The sequence below is a fragment of the Pogona vitticeps genome, chromosome 2, assembly GCF_051106095.1.
Source record: "Pogona vitticeps strain Pit_001003342236 chromosome 2, PviZW2.1, whole genome shotgun sequence".
NCBI classification, from domain to species: domain Eukaryota; kingdom Metazoa; phylum Chordata; class Lepidosauria; order Squamata; family Agamidae; genus Pogona; species Pogona vitticeps.
Genome location: NC_135784.1, coordinates 247,036,363 through 247,056,959, shown reverse-complemented (window position 1 = coordinate 247,056,959; position 20,597 = coordinate 247,036,363). Strand labels below are relative to the sequence as shown.

At 41.1% G+C, this 20,597-nt stretch overlaps 1 protein-coding gene across 5 annotated transcripts in view; it reads left to right on the top strand.

Annotated features, from left to right (window-relative positions):
* AUH (AU RNA binding methylglutaconyl-CoA hydratase) overlaps positions 1-20,597 on the top strand; it is a 69,460-nt gene that overhangs the window by 33,450 nt on the left and 15,413 nt on the right. For all 5 annotated transcript variants that reach the window (XR_012084376.2, XM_078386209.1, XM_072992383.2 and 2 more), the window contains 2 exons: positions 6,202-6,294; positions 11,800-11,856. Coding sequence is in view for 4 of the 5 variants with exons in the window: in XM_078386209.1 (XP_078242335.1) it covers positions 6,202-6,294; positions 11,800-11,856 (150 nt within the window). In the remaining variant the exon portion in view is untranslated. The remainder of the gene's footprint in view (positions 1-6,201; positions 6,295-11,799; positions 11,857-20,597) is intronic.

Genomic DNA, 20,597 nt, shown 5'->3' with positions numbered 1-20,597 from the left:
GGAGGAGTCATCAGGGGATGTTGGGCTTCATGTCATCAATATGCTGATGATATTCAGCCCTACATCTCCTTTTTCCCCAAAAACAGTGGATGCTGTTTCGTCCCTTGAGCGCTGCCTGGGTGCTGTTCAGCAATGGATGCAAGTGAATGGACTGAGACTGAATCAGGGCAAGACGGAGGTCCTTCGGGTGGGTGTCCCAGACATCAGTGGTCTGGGAAACTCCCACTCCTTTGGATGAATGACTCTTACCACCAAGAGTGAGGTTCGCAATTTGGGTGTACATCTGGCCCCGCTGCTCACCATGGAGACCCAGGTGTTGTCAGTGGTCTGTTCTACACATTTCCACCTTCGGCGGATTGCCCAGCTGCATCCCTATCTTGATGTGGGGGCACTCACCACTTCGGTCCATGTGCTCGTAGTCTCAAGATTAGACTACTCTAATGTGCTCTATGTGGGGCTGCCTTTGAAACTTGACACCAAAACTTCAGATGGTACAGAATGCGGCGGCCAGACTTCTTACAGGGGTGAAAAAGTACCATCATATTCCCCCCACATTGGCCGCCTTGCACTGGCTGCCCATTCAAAAAACAGCTGGAATGGATTAATCGGTTTTCAGTGCATTCCTATGGGAAATGCTGCTTTGACTTAAGAACATTTTGACTTACAGCCACCGTTCCAATATGGATTAAGTTCTTAAGTCAAGGCACCACTGTATTAGTTTTAACTGTGCACTCCTGGTCACCATTGAAACCTGGGCATCTAGGCTCAGAGATTTTTCCAGGAGTACACTTAAACCGTGCACCTATGTTTTCAGAGGGAGTGTAATCTCATCCAGTGAGTTCCTTGGTGTGCCTTTTGATAGACCATGAACACTTCTTACCTTATCTGGATTAAGTTTCAGTTTCTTCACCCTCATCCAGTCTATTACTGATTTCAGATACTGATTTAGTATTGAAATAGCTTCCTTGGATTTTGATGGGCAGGAGAGTTACAGTTGGGTGTCATCTGCATATTAGTGTTACCAAACCCTAAAACTCCAAGCAACCCCTCCTAGCAGTTTCATGTAGAGGTTACATAGTATAGGGGATAAAACAGAACCCCCAGGGACATCAAAGGCCAATCAATGGCCAGGTTGTCAAACAGAAGTCCTCCAGTACCACTTTTCATGTTCTCCTCTCCAGCAAGGACTGGAGCCATCGTTAAACAGTGCCTCCAAGTCCCATCCCAGAGAGATAACCCAGAAGAATATTGTGGTCAATGATATCAAAAGCCACTGAGTGGTCTAAAGGAACTAACAGGGACACACTCCCCATGTCCAGTTTCCTGCATAGGTCACCCACCAAAGCTGTCTAACCAGGCTTGAAGCTAGATTGAAATAGATCTAGATCAGGGGTCTCAAACTCAATTTACCTGGGGGCCGCTGGAGACAGAGTCTGGGTGAGGCTGGGCTGCATCAGATTTTCCGCCAAGCGGAGCAAGAGCCCGAGGAAGCTGCCCAGGAGTTTCCTTAGCCTGGCTGGGGCTCTGAGGAGGAGGAGGAGGGGCGCGCAAGCCCTCGTCACCAGCCACGATCCCCTCTGGCTCCTTCTTCACTACTACTACCACCACCACCACCAAGACGAGGACGTGGAGAAGAGAGGGAGCGCCGGCGACTACCAAGCCGGGGGGGTTGAAGGGCACGACATAATTTATTTTAAAAACCTTCACAGAATCGCCTTGCCAAAGGAGAAAAGCCCCCATTGGTACCTGTGAAATTAAACAGAATGGGGTGGGCCCCCCACAGGTGTGCACATCACACACACGGAGGTCCGGCAACCTTCCTCTGAGAGCCTCCCTCAAAAAAGGCGCACTCAGCAGCAGCAGCTACCCCCATCACAACAGAGGAGCAAACTTTGCGAGGCAAGCCCAGGCAGCCTCCAGAGCTGAGGCAGCTGAAGCAGGATGACGAGGAGGAGGAAGCACTGCTGGGTGCTGAAGCGGCCGCTGGCCGGGCTGGTGCTGCGGGTACCGAGTGAGAAAGAGAGCCAGAGAGCCGCTTCCCCGGAAGAGGTGGTGGCAGCAGCAGGTACTGTTGGCGGCTTGGAGGTGCTCTTTGAGGACAGGCCGGGAGCGAGCTGTGCTCTCAGGCATTGCTCGGCAGTGGATCGGGCGCTTGGGGAAAAGGGCCAGCAGCGCGCCTCGCTTGCCGGCTGTCTCCCAAGACAGTGCCTCTTACACCCTCCATCCGGAACTGCAGCCTGCCAGCTGGCAGACAGGCGGACTGGCTAGCAGGCTGCAGTTCCGGATGGAGGCGAGACTTGTTTTTGACTCTTGACAGCAGAGGACACATGGGTGCTTCAGGGGGAGCAGGCAAGGCGGGAGGCACAAACTATTGTCCAGCGGGCCGTATGTTTTGAGACTTCTGATCTAGATAATCTCATCTAGCAAGGAATCCTTGTTGCTGAGAAACCACAACTCACTCTGTCACCAAGAACGGAACATTAGAACCTGGCTGGTATGTGTGTGTGTGTGTGTGTGTGTGTGTGTGTGTGTGTGTGTGTGTGTGTGTGTGTGTGTGTGTGTGTGTGTGTGTGTGTGTTTGTTTGTTTGTTTGTTTGTTTGTTTGTTTGTTTATTTGATTGATTGATTGATTGATTGATTGATTGATTGATTGATATCCCGCTCATCTGGTCGGATTGACCACTCTGAGCGGCTTCCATAAAAATATACAATAAAGCATTAAAAAGTATTACAAATAAAAATTATTACAAATAATTATCTAATACCATGTGATCCGAGGAGGGCTTTTTCAACAATTGTCTTACTACTGCCTCCTTTAAGCATGCAGGCTCCTATCCTGCTGCACTGAATATACTGTATTCTAAGCTTTATTTGGATATAAATATTTTGATGCATATCTTATTTGCATATACCTTTCTGACATTTCTTAAATCTTAAAATAGAAATGTACAGCTTTAGCATACCCGTGCAATTGTACATGAGGTCTCTGCTTCTGTAAATCAAACAAAGGAAGTTATACAACTTCTCAATTTGCTCAGTGTGGTATTGATTCACAATGTTACAAATTAATTTTATGAAGTATTTTTTTTAGATGGATTTTGTTGCACATCATTGAAAAATTATTCATGGCAGAGTGCTCAACAGTATATGCTTATATTTTTTCACATTTCTATTATGTCTGCAATCTAATGATGCCAATTTAAGATTGGGAATAAACTCTTTCACCACCAAGTTAATTTGTTGGTTCACTGAGATATGCCTCCAACTTTGCTAGCAAAATATTCGTATTATATTTTAAATAGAGAGTTACAGTTTTGAATCTATAACGGATTAGAAACAATTGCTAACTAAAATGAATTTATTTGTGTGATGTTCCATAAAATGAAATTCACCTTTACACTGAGCCTTAAGCTGCTGTATGGATCCCTAGTGTGCTCATTTTAAACATGTAGTAAGTGAGGCCTCGGTTGAAACATGAATATTGTGTAATATATAGGTAATTGTTGCTTAACTAGTGTTCTACATAAATAATACAGAGAGATTTAACTGCAAAATTACAGTTTGAGATGTCATACTTTTTCTTATTTGGATCAGTTGAGTGTTGTGAAATTAGAGCTCCTAACAGCCAAAGCCCTACTGACCCAGATTCAAGCATATCTGCTCTTATATCTGTCCCCAGGACCATTTCCTTTCTACTTCTGGATATATTATTGCTTACTGAAGCACTCCCAGATTGAGAATAAGTTGGCATCTGGCTTGACAGTGTGTCCAGGGCTCACAAAAGATGTGCATTCACAATCTGTTCTGGCATACCTACGTAACCTCTTTTAAAATGCCAAAAAAGAACCACCAGAAAGTTTTTACAGTGGTATGGTTAGAAATCCAAGATGAGACATCTCCTTCTGAGAACAGACTTCTATGTCCAGTCTTGCAGGAGGTGATCTGATATATCCTATGTCATGTGGAAAACACCCCTCCCCCCCCCGCCAAATTGTAGTCTTAATTGTAGGATTGCATTTAGATGCAAAGGAAGTGCATAAGGGTTTGAAAGCAGCTTGTCACGATTTGGAGATATGCTTGTGCTGGTGGTTTGAGCAAACAAAATTCTTTTTTTAAGCCAAGATGATTATTTAAGCTTTCATCTTGTGCTTTTATTACCATATAGCTAATGCAGCTGTTGCTGTTGAAAAGTGAATGTCAGCTATCCATGGGAATAGCTAACATAGTCAGACACTGTAACTGCAGAGTAAAATTTGAAGTGGAATTTTTCAGCTGTTTTCCACTCATGGCTCTGACACACTGTTGCTTCTAAGTTGAATGTAATTTATATTATCCTTTTAAATATATAATTAAGTATTGTTGATTTATTGAGTTTTTCTGAGAAGAGTAGTCATGTTAGTTTATTGTAGCAAAAATAATTAAAAGCCTTATGGCATATTATCAACTAACACATTTAGTATTAACTTTTGTAACTATAACAGATGTTCACTTCACACATGCAAATTGTCAATTGTAAATGTTGATGTCAGAGAGAGCTGAAATACAGAAAGTACAGTGATAATTATATTTACAGCGACCTTACATCTGTACAGTGACCTTTTACAACACATTTTTGGGTAATAGATTCTTGGATTGATGAGCTGATTAATGTATATAGTGTGACAGAAAGACATTCTACTTGTTCAAAGCAGTGGAAATAGACTTAAATTTCTTAAGAGCAGAATAACAGCTGTTCTGGATCAGATCTATTTGTTCAGCATTCCTATTCCTTTAGTGACCAAATGTATGCTTACAAGATGCTAGGGAGGTTCCTAGGAGGAAATTAGTTCAGTAGTACAATACCCTGTTGCTTGGGATGGAGATGGGAAAATTAACATAAAACATTTAAACTGTTAGTGAGCACAATATCTGTCTCATTAAGATTTCAGAAAGAGTTAACTGTTTAAGGTAGCTATACCGCATGTCTCGAGCCTGATTTGCAGTGAGAAAACTGGTAACATTTTTCTACTGAGTTTGCCATTTGCAGTGTGGAAACTGGTAACGTTTTTCTACTGAGTTTGCCATTTCTCCTAAGTCTTATAGAGAAGGATCTTGATAAATTCTTGTTCAGCTGTTTCACATTCAGATGTATCTTGGAAATTCCTTTGCTTGAGAAGATGCATAAAGGTCAATGACAAGTGTCCTGGGAGCCTGAAGTGTTCCTCTGCTTACTAGAAGATCATGGTGTCTGTTGCTTTAAAGAATGTCAACATGTTAAACCTATATTCATATTTCTAATCTCAGATTTCTGTTGGTTCTTTAGTACAGTGGTCTCCAACCTTGGGCCTCCAGATGTTCTTGGACTTCAACTCCCAGAAATCCTGGCCAGCAGAGCTGGTGGTAAAGGCTTCTGGGAATTGTGGTCCAAGAACATCTGGAGGCCCAAGGTTGGGGACCACTGCTTTAGTATAAAGACTGTTAATTTTATGTAAGATGCAGTGGGATGTTGATGGCGATTAGTAGTGTCTTAAAAAGCACGATTAAATTAGTGTCCAGTTCTAATAAACAGTAATGGTCCGTAGATAAATATTATTCGCTTACCCAGCATATAGAGAGAGATGCAGGAACCGCTCCCTGATGACAGCTGCTACTCACAATGGTAAAAAGTAATTGTTAAGTAAGTGTTTTAAATAACAAAATCATCAAGCCATTTAGTTTTTCTTTATCATTAATATCCCAAATACTGTACCAGATATCTGTGACAAGAGCTTAGATTACAAGAGAGATGCTGGGCAAAATTGTGTGTGTTTATAGCATATGTATGTAAGTAAAATTATGGCAGCATAAACTGGGCCTACACCAGAAACAATTAGTTTAAACAAATCAAAAATTTCATATCCTCTCCCTTTCAGGTTGAAGCTTCCTCGGGCTCACGTGTCCTGATTAAGCCTTTTGTAGCCTTGGGATGGAGGGGAATGAGTGAGTGGGAGACTTTGACAATCAGAAATTGCTGCTGCAATTTTACTATTAAAATGCCCCCCCCAATCCAGTTAATGCTGGCATAACCTTACAACAGAATAATTTTGTCTGCTTTCATGGGGAAAGCATGGGCAATGTAGTATACTTGCAAAGAGTACTGACAACCAGCTGAGGGCTAAAAGTAACATACTAAGCAAATGACTCCAGTATCTTTGTGGTGCTTATTGCTGCTTTCCCTTTCAGCTAATCTTCCAGTACCAACTATTGCTGCAATCGATGGCATTGCATTAGGCGGTGGCCTGGAATTGGCTTTAGCCTGTGACATACGAGTAGCAGGTAAGACTTGGTCCTATGTTTACAGTTGCAGCACTTGTAGCTGGACGTCTTGTCTTAAGTCTTGCTTTGGAAAGTGATTTTAATTTTTATTAATCAACTTTTAACCTGCACATGAAGTAATGACACATTGACCTAAATCGTATTGCAAAAGTTACTCCTGATGAAGTATGATGATGTGATCAGGGGTGATTTCTGGTAATTACAGACTGGTACAGTGGTGCCCCGCATAGCGAGGTTTATCTGTTCCGGATTAACCTTCGCTATGGGAAAACATCGTAAAACGGATCCAAAAAACCCATTGGAACTCATTAAACAAAGTTTAATGCTTTCCAAATGGGCCCAAAACTCACCGTTCTCCGATGTTTTCCCTTGTTCCGGCAGCCATCTTGGGTGTACTGGCGGCCATTTTGAGCGTCCCGGTGGCCATTTTGGGTGTACCGGTGGCCATTTTTTGTGTTCCGGTGGCCATTTTGGGTGTACCGGTGGCCATTTTTTGTGTTCGGGCGGCCATCTTGGTTGTACTGGCGGCCATTTTGAGAGTCCCGGCGGCCATTTTGGGTGTACCGGCACCCATTTTTTGTGTTCCGGCGGCCATTTTGGAACCGCTGAACAGCTGTTCCCCCATCGTAATGCGAGCATGCCCTTGCATTAGCGATGGGGAAATCCTCATCGCAATGCGGATTCATCGTTCAACGGTGCACTCGTTATACGAGGCACCACTGTATTTGTATGTGGTTCTCAAAAATCTAAGCAATGAAATGATAGTATTTTGAGAGGCATCTTTAAGAGCCTAATGAGCAAAGAGACTATGGGTCTCCTATTCCTTTGGACTTCTGTAGAGCTTAGCCACTCCGACATATTTCCTTCTCCTTCAGATGAATAATGGTGGCTCCAGACTCAGACTTGCACATGTGAGCATTGAAACTCCTCTGAGGATTTAAATTTTTTTGCCTGCAGCTCCCAGAATTCCAGCTAAAGAAATTCCTGGCAAATTCTGGGAGCTGCAGTAAAACAATATCTGAAAGTCCTATGTCTATCTTATGTACCTCAGAAACTAAAAATGGAATTATTCAAAGCTGCTTTCAACAACAGACCCTCCAGAATGCTGTAATTTTTTCTCTTTTCTTTTTGTAGGAAATTTCCTCTTTCTGTTATGTATCTCTGTTATTTATCTCTGAATGTATGTTATGGGGGAATCCTCTGGGGTTTTAAGTTGCACAATGTTGCCTTTCTATATCCTTCATGGATTGCTGCCTTGTTATGGTGAAGGGGCTTGAGTAATTCAGAGAAACTATGGGCTATGTCGTGCAGGGACACCCAAAACGGACAGGTCATAGTGGAGAATTCCGACTAAACGCAATCCACCTGGAGTAGGAATTGGCAAGCCACTCCAGTATCTTTGCCAAGAATACCTGATGAACATAAACAAAAGGCTAAAAGATATGATGCTGGAAGATGGCCCCTCAGGTCGGAAGGCGTCCAACATGCTACTGAGGAAGAGCGGAGGACAAGTACAAGTATCTTCAGAGCTAATGAAGTGGTTGGGCCAAAGCCGAAAGGATGCTCAGCTGTGGGCGCACCTGGAAGTGAAAGGAAAGTCCAATGCTGAAAAGAAAAAGACTCCATAGGAACCTGGAATGTAAGATCTATGAACCTTGGGAAGCTGGACATGGTCAAACAGGAGATGGCAAGAATAAACATTGACATCCTGGGCGTCAGTGAACTAAAATGGACGGGAATGGGTGAATTCAATTCAGACGATTAACATATCTACTATTGTGGGCAAGAAGCCCATAGAAGAAATGGAGTAGCCCTCATAGTCAACAAAAGAGTGGGAAAAGCTGTACTGGAATATAATCTCAAAAATGATAGAATGATTTCAATACGAATCCAAGGCAGACCTTTCAACATCACAGTAATCCAAGTTTATGCACCAACCACCAATGCTGAAGAGGCTGAAATTGACCAATTCTGTGAAGACTTACGACACCTTCTAGAACTGACGCCAAAGAAAGATGTTCTTCTCATTCTAGGGGACTGGAATACTAAACTAGGGAGTCAAGAGATAAAAGGAACAACAGGGAAGTTTGGTCTTGGAGTTCAAAACAAAGCAGGGCAAAGGCTAATAGAGTTTTGTCAAGAGAACAAGCTGGTCATCACAAACACTCTTTTCCAACAACACAAGAGGCGACTCTACACATGGACATCACCAGATGGGCAATACCAAAATCAGAATGATTATGTCCTCTGCGGCCAAAGATGGAGAAGCTTGATACAGTCAGCACAAACAAGGCCTGGAGCTGATTGTGGCTCTGATCATCAGCTTCTCATAGCAAAATTCAAGCTTAAACTGAAGAGAGTAGGAAAAACCACTGGGCCACTCTGGTATAACCTAAACCAAATCCCTTATGAATACACAGTGGAAGTGAAGAACAGATTTAAGAAACTAGATTTGGTGGACAGAGTGCCTGAAGAACTTTGGATAGAGGCCCATAACATTGTACAGGAGGCAGCAACAAAAAACATACCAAAGAAAAGGAAATGTAAGAAAGCAAAGTGGCTGTCCAACAAGGCCTTACAAACAGCAGAGAAGAGAATGGAAACAAAATGCAAAGGAGATAGGGGAAGTTACAAAAATTCGAATGCAGAATTCCCAAGAATAGCAAGGAGAGACAAGAGGGCCTTCTTAAATGAACAATGCAAAGAAGTAGAGGAAAATAATAGAAAAGGAAAAACCAGAGATCTGTTCAGGAAAATTGGATATATTAAACGAACCTTTTGTGCAAAGATGGACATGATAAAGGACAAAGATGGTAGGGACCTAACAGAAGCAGAAGATATCAAGAAGAATACACAGAGGAATTATACCAGAAAGTTTTGGATATCCCGAACAACCGAGATAGTATGGGTGCTGACCTTGAGCAAGACATCCTGGAGAGTGAAGTCAAGTGGGCCTTAGAAAGCTTGGCTAACAACAAGCCCAGTGGAGGTGATGGCATTCCAGTTGAACTATTTAACATCTTAAAAGATGACGCTGTTAAGGTGCTACATTCAATATACCAGCAAATTTGGAAAACTCAGCAGTGGCTGGAGGATTGGAAAGGATCAGTCTACATCCCAATCCCAAAGAAGGGCAGTGACAAAGAATGCATCAACTACTGTACAATTGCACTCATTTCACATGCTAGCAAGGTTATGCTCAAAATTCTCCAAGGTAGTGGACCGGGAACTCCCAGAAGTACAAGCTGGATTTCGAAGGGGCAGAGGAACTGGAGACCAAATTGCCAACATGCGCTGGATTATGAAGAAAGCCAGAGAGTTCCAGAAAAAATCTACTTCTGCTTCATTGACTATGCAAAAGGCTTTATGTGGACCAGAGCAAACTATGGCAAGTCCTTAAAGATATGGGAGTGCCTGATCACCTTATCTGTCTCCTGAGAAACCTATACGTGGGACAGGAAGCAACAGTTAGAACTGGATATGGAACAACTGATTGGTTCAAAATTGGCAAAGGACTACGACAAGGCTGTATATTGTCCCCCTGCTTATTCAATTTATATGCAGAATACATCATGCAAAAGGCCAGACTGGAGGAATCCCAAGCTGAAATTAAGATTGACAGAAGAAATATCAACAACCTCAGATATGCAGATGATAGCGCTCTGATGGCAGAAAGTGAGGAGGAATTAAAGAACCTCATAATGAGGGTGAAAGAGGAGAGTGCAAAAAACGGTCTGAAGCTCAACATCAAAAAAACTAAGATCATGGCCATTGGTCCCATCACCTCCTGGCAAATAGAAGGGGAAAATATGGAGGCAGTGACAGATTTTACATTTTTCACTCCATGATCACTGCAGATAGTGACAGCAGCCACGAAATTAAAAGATCTCTGCTTCTTGGGTGGAAAGTGATGACAAACCTCGACAGCATCTTAAAAAGCAGAGACATCACCTTGCCAACAAAAGTCCAAATAGTCAAAGCTATGGATTTTCCTGTAGTGATGTACGGAAGTGAGAGCTGGACCTTAAAGAAAGCTGACCGCCGAAGAATTGATGCTTTTGAATTGTGGTGCTGGAGGAGTCTCTTGAGAGTCCCCTGGACTGCAAGGAGAACAAACCTATCCGTTCTAAAGGAAATCAACCCTGAGTGTTCACTGGAAGGACAGATCCTGAAGCTGAGTCTCCAATACCTTGGCCATCTCAGTTTGACCCAACTCTGGGAGGCAGTGGAAGACAGGAGGGCCTGGCGTGCTCTGGTCCATGGGGTCACAAAGAGTTGGACACGATTAAACGACTAAACAACAACAACAACACCTTTCTATAAGTTGCAGCTTTTCATTGGCAACTCATTGCCAGCTTTAGGAAGAAAATGGGAAATAAATAAATCCACTTCAAGCGCTATATTCACAAATTAGTCTGATAAGAAAAGGCTAACTGATTGAAAAAACTTTTTCCAGGCAGCTGTTTTTCATACAGAAGGTACTGAATTCTTCTGGTGTTGCTTAGTGATTCTGGAGAAAAGGAAAAAGAAGGCAAGTAGTGAGCAGAATCATTGTCACCTGTTTCTGCTCTACTAGAGTCTGTTTCCTCACAATGAGCCACTCCCATCATCTTTTGTAGCCACCACTGATAGCTGTTGCTCATCCCATTGAAGGCATAAGTTTAGGGGTCATGTATATCATGTTTATTAGACCTTTGTTGGAAGATGTGGAGGGGTCTTTTTGCATCCGTTTTGCATTCTTGAGTAAAAGGAGCTTGAGGAAAAAAATGGGTTCACAGGACATATATGTAAGAAAAAGATTAATAGGTAAAGAAAACAAGGGAAAGGAAAGGAATTGGCATACGTTAGCTCATGTTTTGTTTTGGCTGAACAAAACCTACATAACACAATTTAATAATTTGAATTTTATGTTTGGTAAGCATTACTGATACATGTTCCAATGAAATTATCTGAACGTGGTGTTCTTTAATAATTATTACCATGTGCTGTGGATTCTGATATCTGATTACCCTTTCCTGAATTTTCAAATTATAGAGTACTCAAAGTAGTTTATTGTTCCCTCCTTGAAGTGTTTTGGAATTGTGCAGTTTGCCCAGGGCTATATGGGCTGTCTTTTCTCCTGAGAGACACAACTGAGAATTGAATTCCTCACCTCTAGTTCCACAGCCTAGCTCCTTAAGCTAACCAGCCACCAAACCTGGCCTTTAGCCTGTACAGTAGGGCAGACTATAAATGTAATAATTAAATTGCATTCCTGTTTTCAGTGTCTTGTTGTGTGACACTTGGGGTTTCTTCTTGGGGACCCTATCTTATAAACTCCGATCATAATGTCAGATAATGAAACAAAAATATGTGTATAAGAATAATATTTATCCCACTATTCCTACAAGACTTTTGCAGTTGTCTTAAATGAGTTCATTGCATTCAGAACTTTTACACAAGTTCCTGTTTATTTTGTTAAAATCGATTTTACAAGACTTAACTTGTTCCTTTCTTTCTTTTTAGCTACTTCTGCAAAGATGGGTCTAGTTGAAACAAAATTAGCAATCATTCCTGGTGCAGGTATATAATTTTCTCATGTAATATAACAGTTTTTCATGGTGTATGTGATTTTTATTGTTAATATATTACATTTCCCCAGTGAGGTATCCTGTCTGTCTGTTGGTCAGTTTGAGGTGTTTGTACCTTGTTCTGGGTTGTAATGTGAGTTCAGTTAGATGTCCATTCTGCTGTCTAACAATCTTCCTCCCTGAAGTAACAGAGGAAGTCACATTGATGATGTTGGAGACAGAGGTCTTTGGTTTTAGGAGGATTTCAACACTGATGCCAGGTCTACCATGTATAGTTAAGCTCAGGAGTTCAAAAATTATTTTACCGTGAGATCAAGTTAACTCACAGTAGGATTCCTCTAACAATGGAGTTAGGTTCAGGTCCTTCATTAGGCAGTAGAAGGGCAAACACAGTGGAGCATTTTTGCTGGTACCAAGCATCTATTCTTGCCATCTAGATTTGGGCTTGAAAGACTAAGTGTGATTGTGTGGGGTTACGTTATATATATAAGCATGAAGTGTGACATTTGTGCAATGTTTACTATGTTTGTGGATCTGGAGCAACATGAAATAGCTTTAACTCTAGGCTTAAACTGATAGGTTTTTAAAATAGTTATTCTTCAGGTTATTGTTCCCATTGACTGCATTGAAAGCAATTACTAGTGGGGAACTTGCCTGCATTCAAAGTTTCCTCTAAAGCAGTGGTCCCCAACTGTTTTTGGTCCGCAGACCGGCTGGGGAAGGCAGGGCACCCCTGCGCTCGCGCGCATGTGCGAACAGCGGCACGGTGCTTGTGCAGGCGTATGCGCTTGTGCGTATATGCAAATGGCGCGGCTGCAGTTTGCAAACAGCCTTTGTGGCGGTGAGTGCGTGTGGGGGTGGGAGGTCTGTCTTTGTGGCCCAGCCGGGTTCAGGCCACGGACCAGCACTGGGCTGCGGACAGGGGATTGGGGACCTCTGCTCTAAGGCACACATGCCTCTACCTCCTTCTGTGCAGCTTTCCTCCTCCTCCACACAGCCATTGTTTTCAACTCCTTTGGTTCCAGTTGTGATGGAACCCTATGTCCGTGGGGGGGAGTCACACATGTTCAGGGGTGAAGTCGCACTAAAGAGAGGCAGAGCTCTACCCAGTAGGGCTGAAAATTAGAGGGTACTGTATTTTTCCGTGTATAAGATGCCCCCATGCATAAGATGCCCCCCACTTTTCGAACCCAAAATTAAGAAATGTAAGTGGGGCTTAGCAAATGTAGGGTAAAAAGGATCAAAGTACTGCAGGATGGCTTTGATCCCTGCTTTTTCCCTTTGTTCTAAGCCCCGCATGGCTTAGCAAAAGGAGGGGGAACGGGATCAAAGCAATTCCATGACTGCACAATCATTTTGATCCCTTTCCCCCTTATACAGCCACAGGATTGCTTTGATCCTTCACCCCTCCTTTTGCTAAGCCTCATGGGACATAGCAAGCAGAGGGGAAAGCAGGGATCAAAGCGATCCTGCAGCACTTTCATCCCTGCTTTCCTTTTGCTAAGGCTTAGCAAGTGGAGGGGAAAGCCCTGCAGGATCACTTTGATCTCTGCTTTCTCCTCCACTTGGTTTTTTCCTCTTCAGCTTACTTCCGTGTATAAGAGGACCCTCAAATTTTAGTCTAAAGATTTTAGACAGAAGTATAATCTTATACATGGAAAAATATGGTACATTACATGCATTGAAAAGACATGCTACTAGTTGCTCTGAAAAGTTCCAGTAAGTTGACAGAAGGAGAAGGGGCAAGGAGAAGAATACTTCTCCCTCTCTTTGCAGATTTCATGTCAGCCCCACTTTTTCTTCATTTATTAAATTAAATTGTTCTTTTGTAAGCTACAATTGCTCCTCTTGCTGATCTTTGTGTAAGCTTCATTCAAATTAATGTTTTGAATCTTGATTAAGCTGGATAGTGGCAAATAGGGCTGCTGCCAAAGCTGACTACTGTTGGGTCATGTTTAGGATTAGCAAAAGAACAGAGAGGGACTTCTATACCAGAAAGAAGAGGAGAGTGATTATTTTCTCAGTGGCTGACTTCTGAAATACAAAATCTGGCTTGTGAGGAGACAATATTATGTATCAGCAGGACCTTGTTATTGGGAAATTTGTAGTTGGTTGTTTTTCTTCCAGAAACATTTCAAAAATTCCTATTTATTGCCAGTCTCCAACAAATAGTAGACTGCTAAAAATACTAAAACATCTCCCTCCACAAAGTTTTTTTTCCTAAATAAATGTTGCATTGATGAATATGACTGATAGTTTTCAAATGAAAGTAAAAAATCTAGATAAATTCAAACTTTACTTCTTGTAAACATGGAAAATTTAGGTAACTAAAGTAGAACTGGATGTGGCCCAGAATCAGTTGAACAATTATGATAAATATGAAGGCTTACTGTGCAACCTAATTATTTCTCAGCATTGCCAGTCTGTTGAAAATTTAGTTTTATTTGCATTTTACAATGGTTGATGTTTGTTTTGTTTCTTTTTAAATAAATAGCCCCAAGAGAAATTGTTAATAGTGTAGAAAGCAGATGTTTTAACAACCACTCTTGCTTCCAAGTAATTAAACAAAGTATGCAGAGTGTTAATGGGAATAGGTGGATTAGTTCTGCTTCTGTAAATTAGGGTGAATTGTGGTTTTTGCATGCTCCCTTCTGTGTTTTTTTAAAGTAAAAATAAGACTTAATTCAAATGAATTTCTTTATAATTGACGATATATCTAGCAATGATGCTTCAGAGGCAAAATATGGAAATTTTATTCAGTTTGCGAAGTTGTGGAAATTATTGTTGTATGTTAGAAAGCCTAATCTAATGCTTAATGTCATGATCTGTTGCTTGGTATACTAACCATAATGAATTAGGGTAACTTTGAGCAGCTACTGTAGCTACCTACAAATCTGGTAGCAAATGGTTCTGGCCCTCTGATAAGTTGGGCACTTAGCATGTTCTGTCCCTAGGATGCTCATTTGTCACTGTTGTTAAGATATAGCAGGGGTCTTTGCATGCTGTCCTTTACCTTAGAGCAACTGAAAGTAAACTTTGGCTCTTTTCACAACTCATTGCATATCCCGGAGGATTAAACAGAGATATATTTGTGTCGAGATTTTTAAAAAGTAAGAAGTAGCAGGATTTGCTCGTTTTTATGTTTTGAACACAAAAGTAGAAATGAAAGAAACCTCTGAATCATCCACAAGAATGCCGGAAGACTTGGAGAAGGGAATAAGTAATAAGTAGAAATACTTATTAGAAAACATGTTTGCTGAGAAAATTTGTGTACCTCTGATTTTTAAGCTTTTAATATATCAGCTCATAGAGTGAAAGGGAAAACTACTTTGGGTTTGTATTACTGAAATAAAAAGACTTCCAAGGAAGCACCTGCTAATGTATACAGTTTCTGCTAATGTGTCTAAATAACATCTTTGAATTGCAACTCAATATAATGCCATGCTGCAGATGACTGTGGCAGACCTGTGCATGTAAATACAGTAAATAAGGTATGTGTGGGCAGCATACAGTTAAACCTGAAAATGGTATGCTAATGAAGAAGGTTGATATGCTAGTGAAGGACGTTGAGCCCTCTACCATCACCTAGCTTACTTCCCTTAGAGAACCTCCCCATCATTTTGAAAAAATTCCATGCCCATGACACCATATTTAGCTTTAATTTGACAAATTGTTGAAATAAAGATCAGCATAACCCAAAATATCCATGTATATCTTTTGTGTGTGTGTTAAATTATGTAATTACATTAAATGAAAATCCTCTTGTAATCACCTGTAGCTAGTAAATACTGGGCTTTGCTTGAAAAATTTGGTGTCACATACACGTGTTTGTGGTCTCACTGTACGTAAAGAATTCCATTAGTCTAATCTTTTTTAAAAATACAAATAATCAACTAAAACATTACAATCTACCAAATAACATAAGCTAGAAATAACTATAGAATGAACTATTGATTGTTCAAAGGTTTCACTTGCACAGAATGAACATTTTTTCCATTATAGACCAGAATCCTGTTGGTGTTGACAAAAGGTTTTTCATAATCTGCTGCAGCTAATTGAAAAAGTGCCAAGGATGTGCCTGATCATGTGCCCCAGCTATGCAACTAAGGTGCACTCTGGAACCTTGTCAACCACAGTTAACTCCAGCAAGTTACTTAATATCTTATTCAAACACCAGTAGGGTCTGAAAATCACATTGATTCTTGCATTTTTGTTCTGACAGTGTCAGTTGAGTCAAAGTTGGTAGTAACTCTAGCGTTGTCTGAGATTGCTATAAGGTTTTGCATGAATAAGCCAACTCAGAAAAATAATTAAAAAACCCCATAGAAATGTGGATGATTGTATTGCTTCATGATTTTTTCATAGTTAGCTGCAGCAAATGTGAAAATGTGAATTCCAATTTTGAATATTCTGGTTAAATATTTAGAATGCCATTGTATTTTAGTGGCCTGTGTATTGCTTTAGAACTCAGGAGAGCTGTGTTCAAATCCCCACGTTGCCATGAAAACTCAGTGGTGGAAATGGTAATCCTCTCCTTGAAAATCTCCCATACCTTGAAAATGCTATTAGGGTTATAACTTGACAGTGCATGACAACTGTGAAGAGTATACCCCAAACACACAATTATTGGAACAAAACAGTCTCAAATTAAACCAGTAGTGGCATTGCCATAATTATTTCCACATAGGCCCATTTCTATTAATATCTGATTTAAGTGCCAGGAATTAGTATTGTTCTTTCTGTACTGCAACAAAGTCCAATAGTCATTATTTTCGTTACAAAACACCGAATTTTAAATATGTAAATAGAAATCAAATGTTTTCTAAGAACTAATGAAATGAGAATGCCAATGTCAGAAAAATTCTAAATATTTCCATCTGTTTATTACTTCCTCCACCTTTTTTTTTTTGGTATGGACCAGTTTGGCTCATGGCACTGACTCCTAGCCTTGCATTCTCATGAATTGTTTGCTAGCTTTTGAGTAAAGAAGAGAGAGAAAATATGCTTCATTGATTCCATGTGTCATATAATTAAAATTTCATCTGCATAAATCTTACATTGCTTGATTTCTTAGAAAGTAGCATTGGTTTGGTTCCTTTATTGTTGATCACGTCATGATGTACAGTGGTGCCTCGCTTAATGACGTTAATTTGTTCCAGCGAAATCGCTGTAGAGTAAAAATGTAGTAAAGCGAAATAAAAAAGCCCATTGAAATGCATTGAAAACCCCTCAGTGCATTCCAGTGGGCTGAAAACTCACCGTCCAGTGAAGATCCTCCATGGGATGGCCATTTTCACTGCGGGGAGCCATTTTAAGCAGCCGGCGGCCATTTTGAAACCCGACGATCAGCTGTTTTTGATCATCGTAAAGCGAAAATCGGTTCCTGAAGCAGGGAACCGATCATCATTAAATGGAAAAAAAAAACAATTTAGAACAAAAGCAATCGCAAAAACCTAATCGTCAAGCGATTTCGTCAGAGTGAGGCAATCGTTAAGCGAGGCACCACTGTATTTTGGGTTTTATTTTCATAGAGGATATGTTTAAAATTGTTCTTACATTCATTTACAAAAGAGTATGTTTAAGTTTAACCTTGAAATAATTGTGTGCCATCAAGTTAATTCTATAAAATTTGCTAATTTGTTCTCAGTGTCTTTAGTGTTTAATTTTTATCACTGTGTGAGGTTTTATCTATTGTAAACCACACAGAGTAGTGCCTTGGTACTAATGGAAGCAGTGTACAACTTAAAAAAAAAACACAAATAAAATAAAATAAAATAAACCTTCCTCCACACCAGTTCTCCCTCTACTACTAGCACCCTCCACCTTGATCCAGCAGTTGTGGTTCATGCTGTCATCTTTACCCTTTTATCATATACAGGAAGAACACATACAGTACTTCCTATTCCAACACCCTAAGCCTGATTTGTTCATCGTAGAGGCCTCACAGACTAACAAAAAACAGAAGCTTCACTCCTACCTAGTGGATAGAGAAGGTTGAAAATCGGACATAATTGTCGTTTTTACTCCTCCACCTCCCTGGCTTTTGTATTAATAATTACCAGGCCACTACCGCTACCTACTAACAGTTTCTTTGGGAGAAATGAGAAGATTTGCTAAATTAGTTTTCAGATTGCAATGTCTTTCCATGCTGAGGCTCATAGATTAGTGAGTCACCAGATAAATTCTGCTTGTCATATTGTTGACATGCATCCAAAGTCACCCACACAGGGGTCCAGGGGAGATGATTGGTCTGTCAGTCATACCAATATTTTACAAAAACTCCCTCCCCCAAAATCATTACATGACTAGACTTGAAGATGTTTGTAGGTCTTCCAGCATTTAGAGCCTAGTGTCAATCACAGTACTTTAAAAAGGCTATTCATGTTTATACATTATTTTAGTATGTCAGCATCAGTCCTGCCTGTTTGTACTCTTAGTGGGGGATTTTTAGTGGGTGGGGAGTGTTTGGGGAATTTGTATGTGTGTGCATGTGGGTCTGGTCTCTGGGTGCCTGTATGAATTTCGTTGTATGGATATGCCATGAATATATTTAAAATGACAATAAATTATTGGAGGTATATAATATTCTACCCCTTGGCCACTACAATACAGAATAGCATATGTGCTATTATCTCAGCAGCTCTAGTGTCATATGGGCAGACCCCCTGACTGCAGGGTATGCCATGGAATTGCTCTTCAATTATTGCAAAGGGCATTAACCCCTGCTAGAAAGAAGGATTTCCTATACTTGGACATGGACCATATGCTCAAGTAGGGACCATGTGCATGACTAGATGAATGGGGACCTAAAGCTGTAGGGGAACATGATTTGTTGGACATAGCTAACAAATTCTGCCTGTCAGAATCTTGGGTCCTTCACTTCAAGATCCCACAAAAGACAAGGACAGAAAATTTTGGGGTTATAACTTTTCTCCAAGAGGAGGTAAATGGATCACTGAATGGTGAGAAATAGTTTCAATACCAAAGGCCAGTACCCCAAGCCTGACTTGTCAGTGAGCACAACCACCTTCCTCCAAGTTAACGGGTGGTTTAAATGCACATTTAGAAGCATCCAGAACATATCTAGGAAAATAGTCTTAAATACATTTGATGAAAGAATATGAATCAGTAGTCCACAGTAGGCCTCCATATAAGAAATGCACAGCTAGTTTGACTTTAAAGACTACAGCTACAATAGGGACAAACCTGCCCCCTTTTGTGGCAAAGGAACAAAATAGCTGTTTTGCTCTAAGTTCAGCTGTAGCTGAAATGAATTTCTTGTGCACCACAGATTTAGTAGACCTGTGTGAATGCCTTAATATTTATAGTACTCAACTTGATCAATTGGATGACCTGTCTTTCAGCGGTCTCTAATTTTTTTTAAAGACCAGCAGCATAGACTCTCGGTAAGAGAGTGTTTTTAAGTTCATTGCTCCCACTTGAAGTCAGTGGTGCCCTGTGAACTTCTGAGAGACCATGCACCAACATCATCTATAACAGGAAGTAAAATCCAGTAAAACGTCAATAAGAATAAAAAGAATTACATAGCTGTGTGTGCTCATAAGTCTTGATGGGTAGAGGGGTGCCAAAAGGTCACACAGGTCTAGACATGATAAGTCTGAGATGTTGTTCAACTCAAATGTATTAACCAAACTAACACTAAAACAACACTGTCTCAACTGCTTACACACTTTCTGGTCTCCCCTGGGCCAAGCCTGGTTCAAACCTGCACCTAAATTACAGGCTGGGGAGTGGTTAGCTCATCCTTTCCTGGTGTTTGTAAAGAGGTTAAGTCCTAATTGTGCCCCCATAAATGTCCTTGATCACAGTAGGAAATTGACAGCTCCCAAATGACCAGCACCTCTGCTTCCATGTGTCAGAGGCATTTGTACTGCCTTTGTCTTCACCACCACCATAGTTGTGTTGAACTAGGGGCCTTTGGCATGGAGTCGGCAGGGGGCTGGCTGCACCTCTGTTGCACTGTGGCATCCTTCAGCCAGCTAAAACATGAAGCTTTAGAACTTCTTTGGGTTTCGCGAAGGCTTTCACGGCCGGGATCTAATGGTTGTTGTAGGTTTTTGGGGCTCTTTGGCCATGTTCTGAAGGTTGTTCTTCCTGACGTTTTGCCAGTCTCTGTGGCCAGCATCTTCAGAGGATTTCACACAATCTTCATCTCCTCTGAAGATTCCAGCCACAGAGACTGGCGAAACGTTAGGAAGAACAGCCTTGAGAACACGGCCAAAGAGCCCGAAAAACCCACAACAACCAATAACTAAGTCTGCTTGAAGCTAGGCTAGGAGTCCTCCCTCTGCTCCTCCTCTCTACCCTTTATACTTTTGCTGTCCCCTCCTCCTTTTTAGACTCTTCCAACCTCTATGTCCTGTTTTGCCTTTTCTTATCCTGCCCTCCTTGAGCCTTGATGTTTCCAGAAAACTCATTGTTGTCTGAACTCGTAAGGCAAGCTCCTCTCAATTACTTCTGCTCCTCTACCTACATGGATGACCCATGGGTGGGCAGTATCGATGCAGCTATCTGCTATATTACTGTAGTTTTTCCTTCCAGCCCTCTTGTCCTTAGTGTGCTGCTGCTGAATGCTCAGTTAATTGAACAAAAAAACCTATATAATTCAGGGCTTAGTGTTATTCTAGCATGATGGTATGTAATGCATCATTAGTACCTTACTAGATGAAGCCAGACTGATTGATCTGTTCCACATAAACTCTTCTTGGTGGT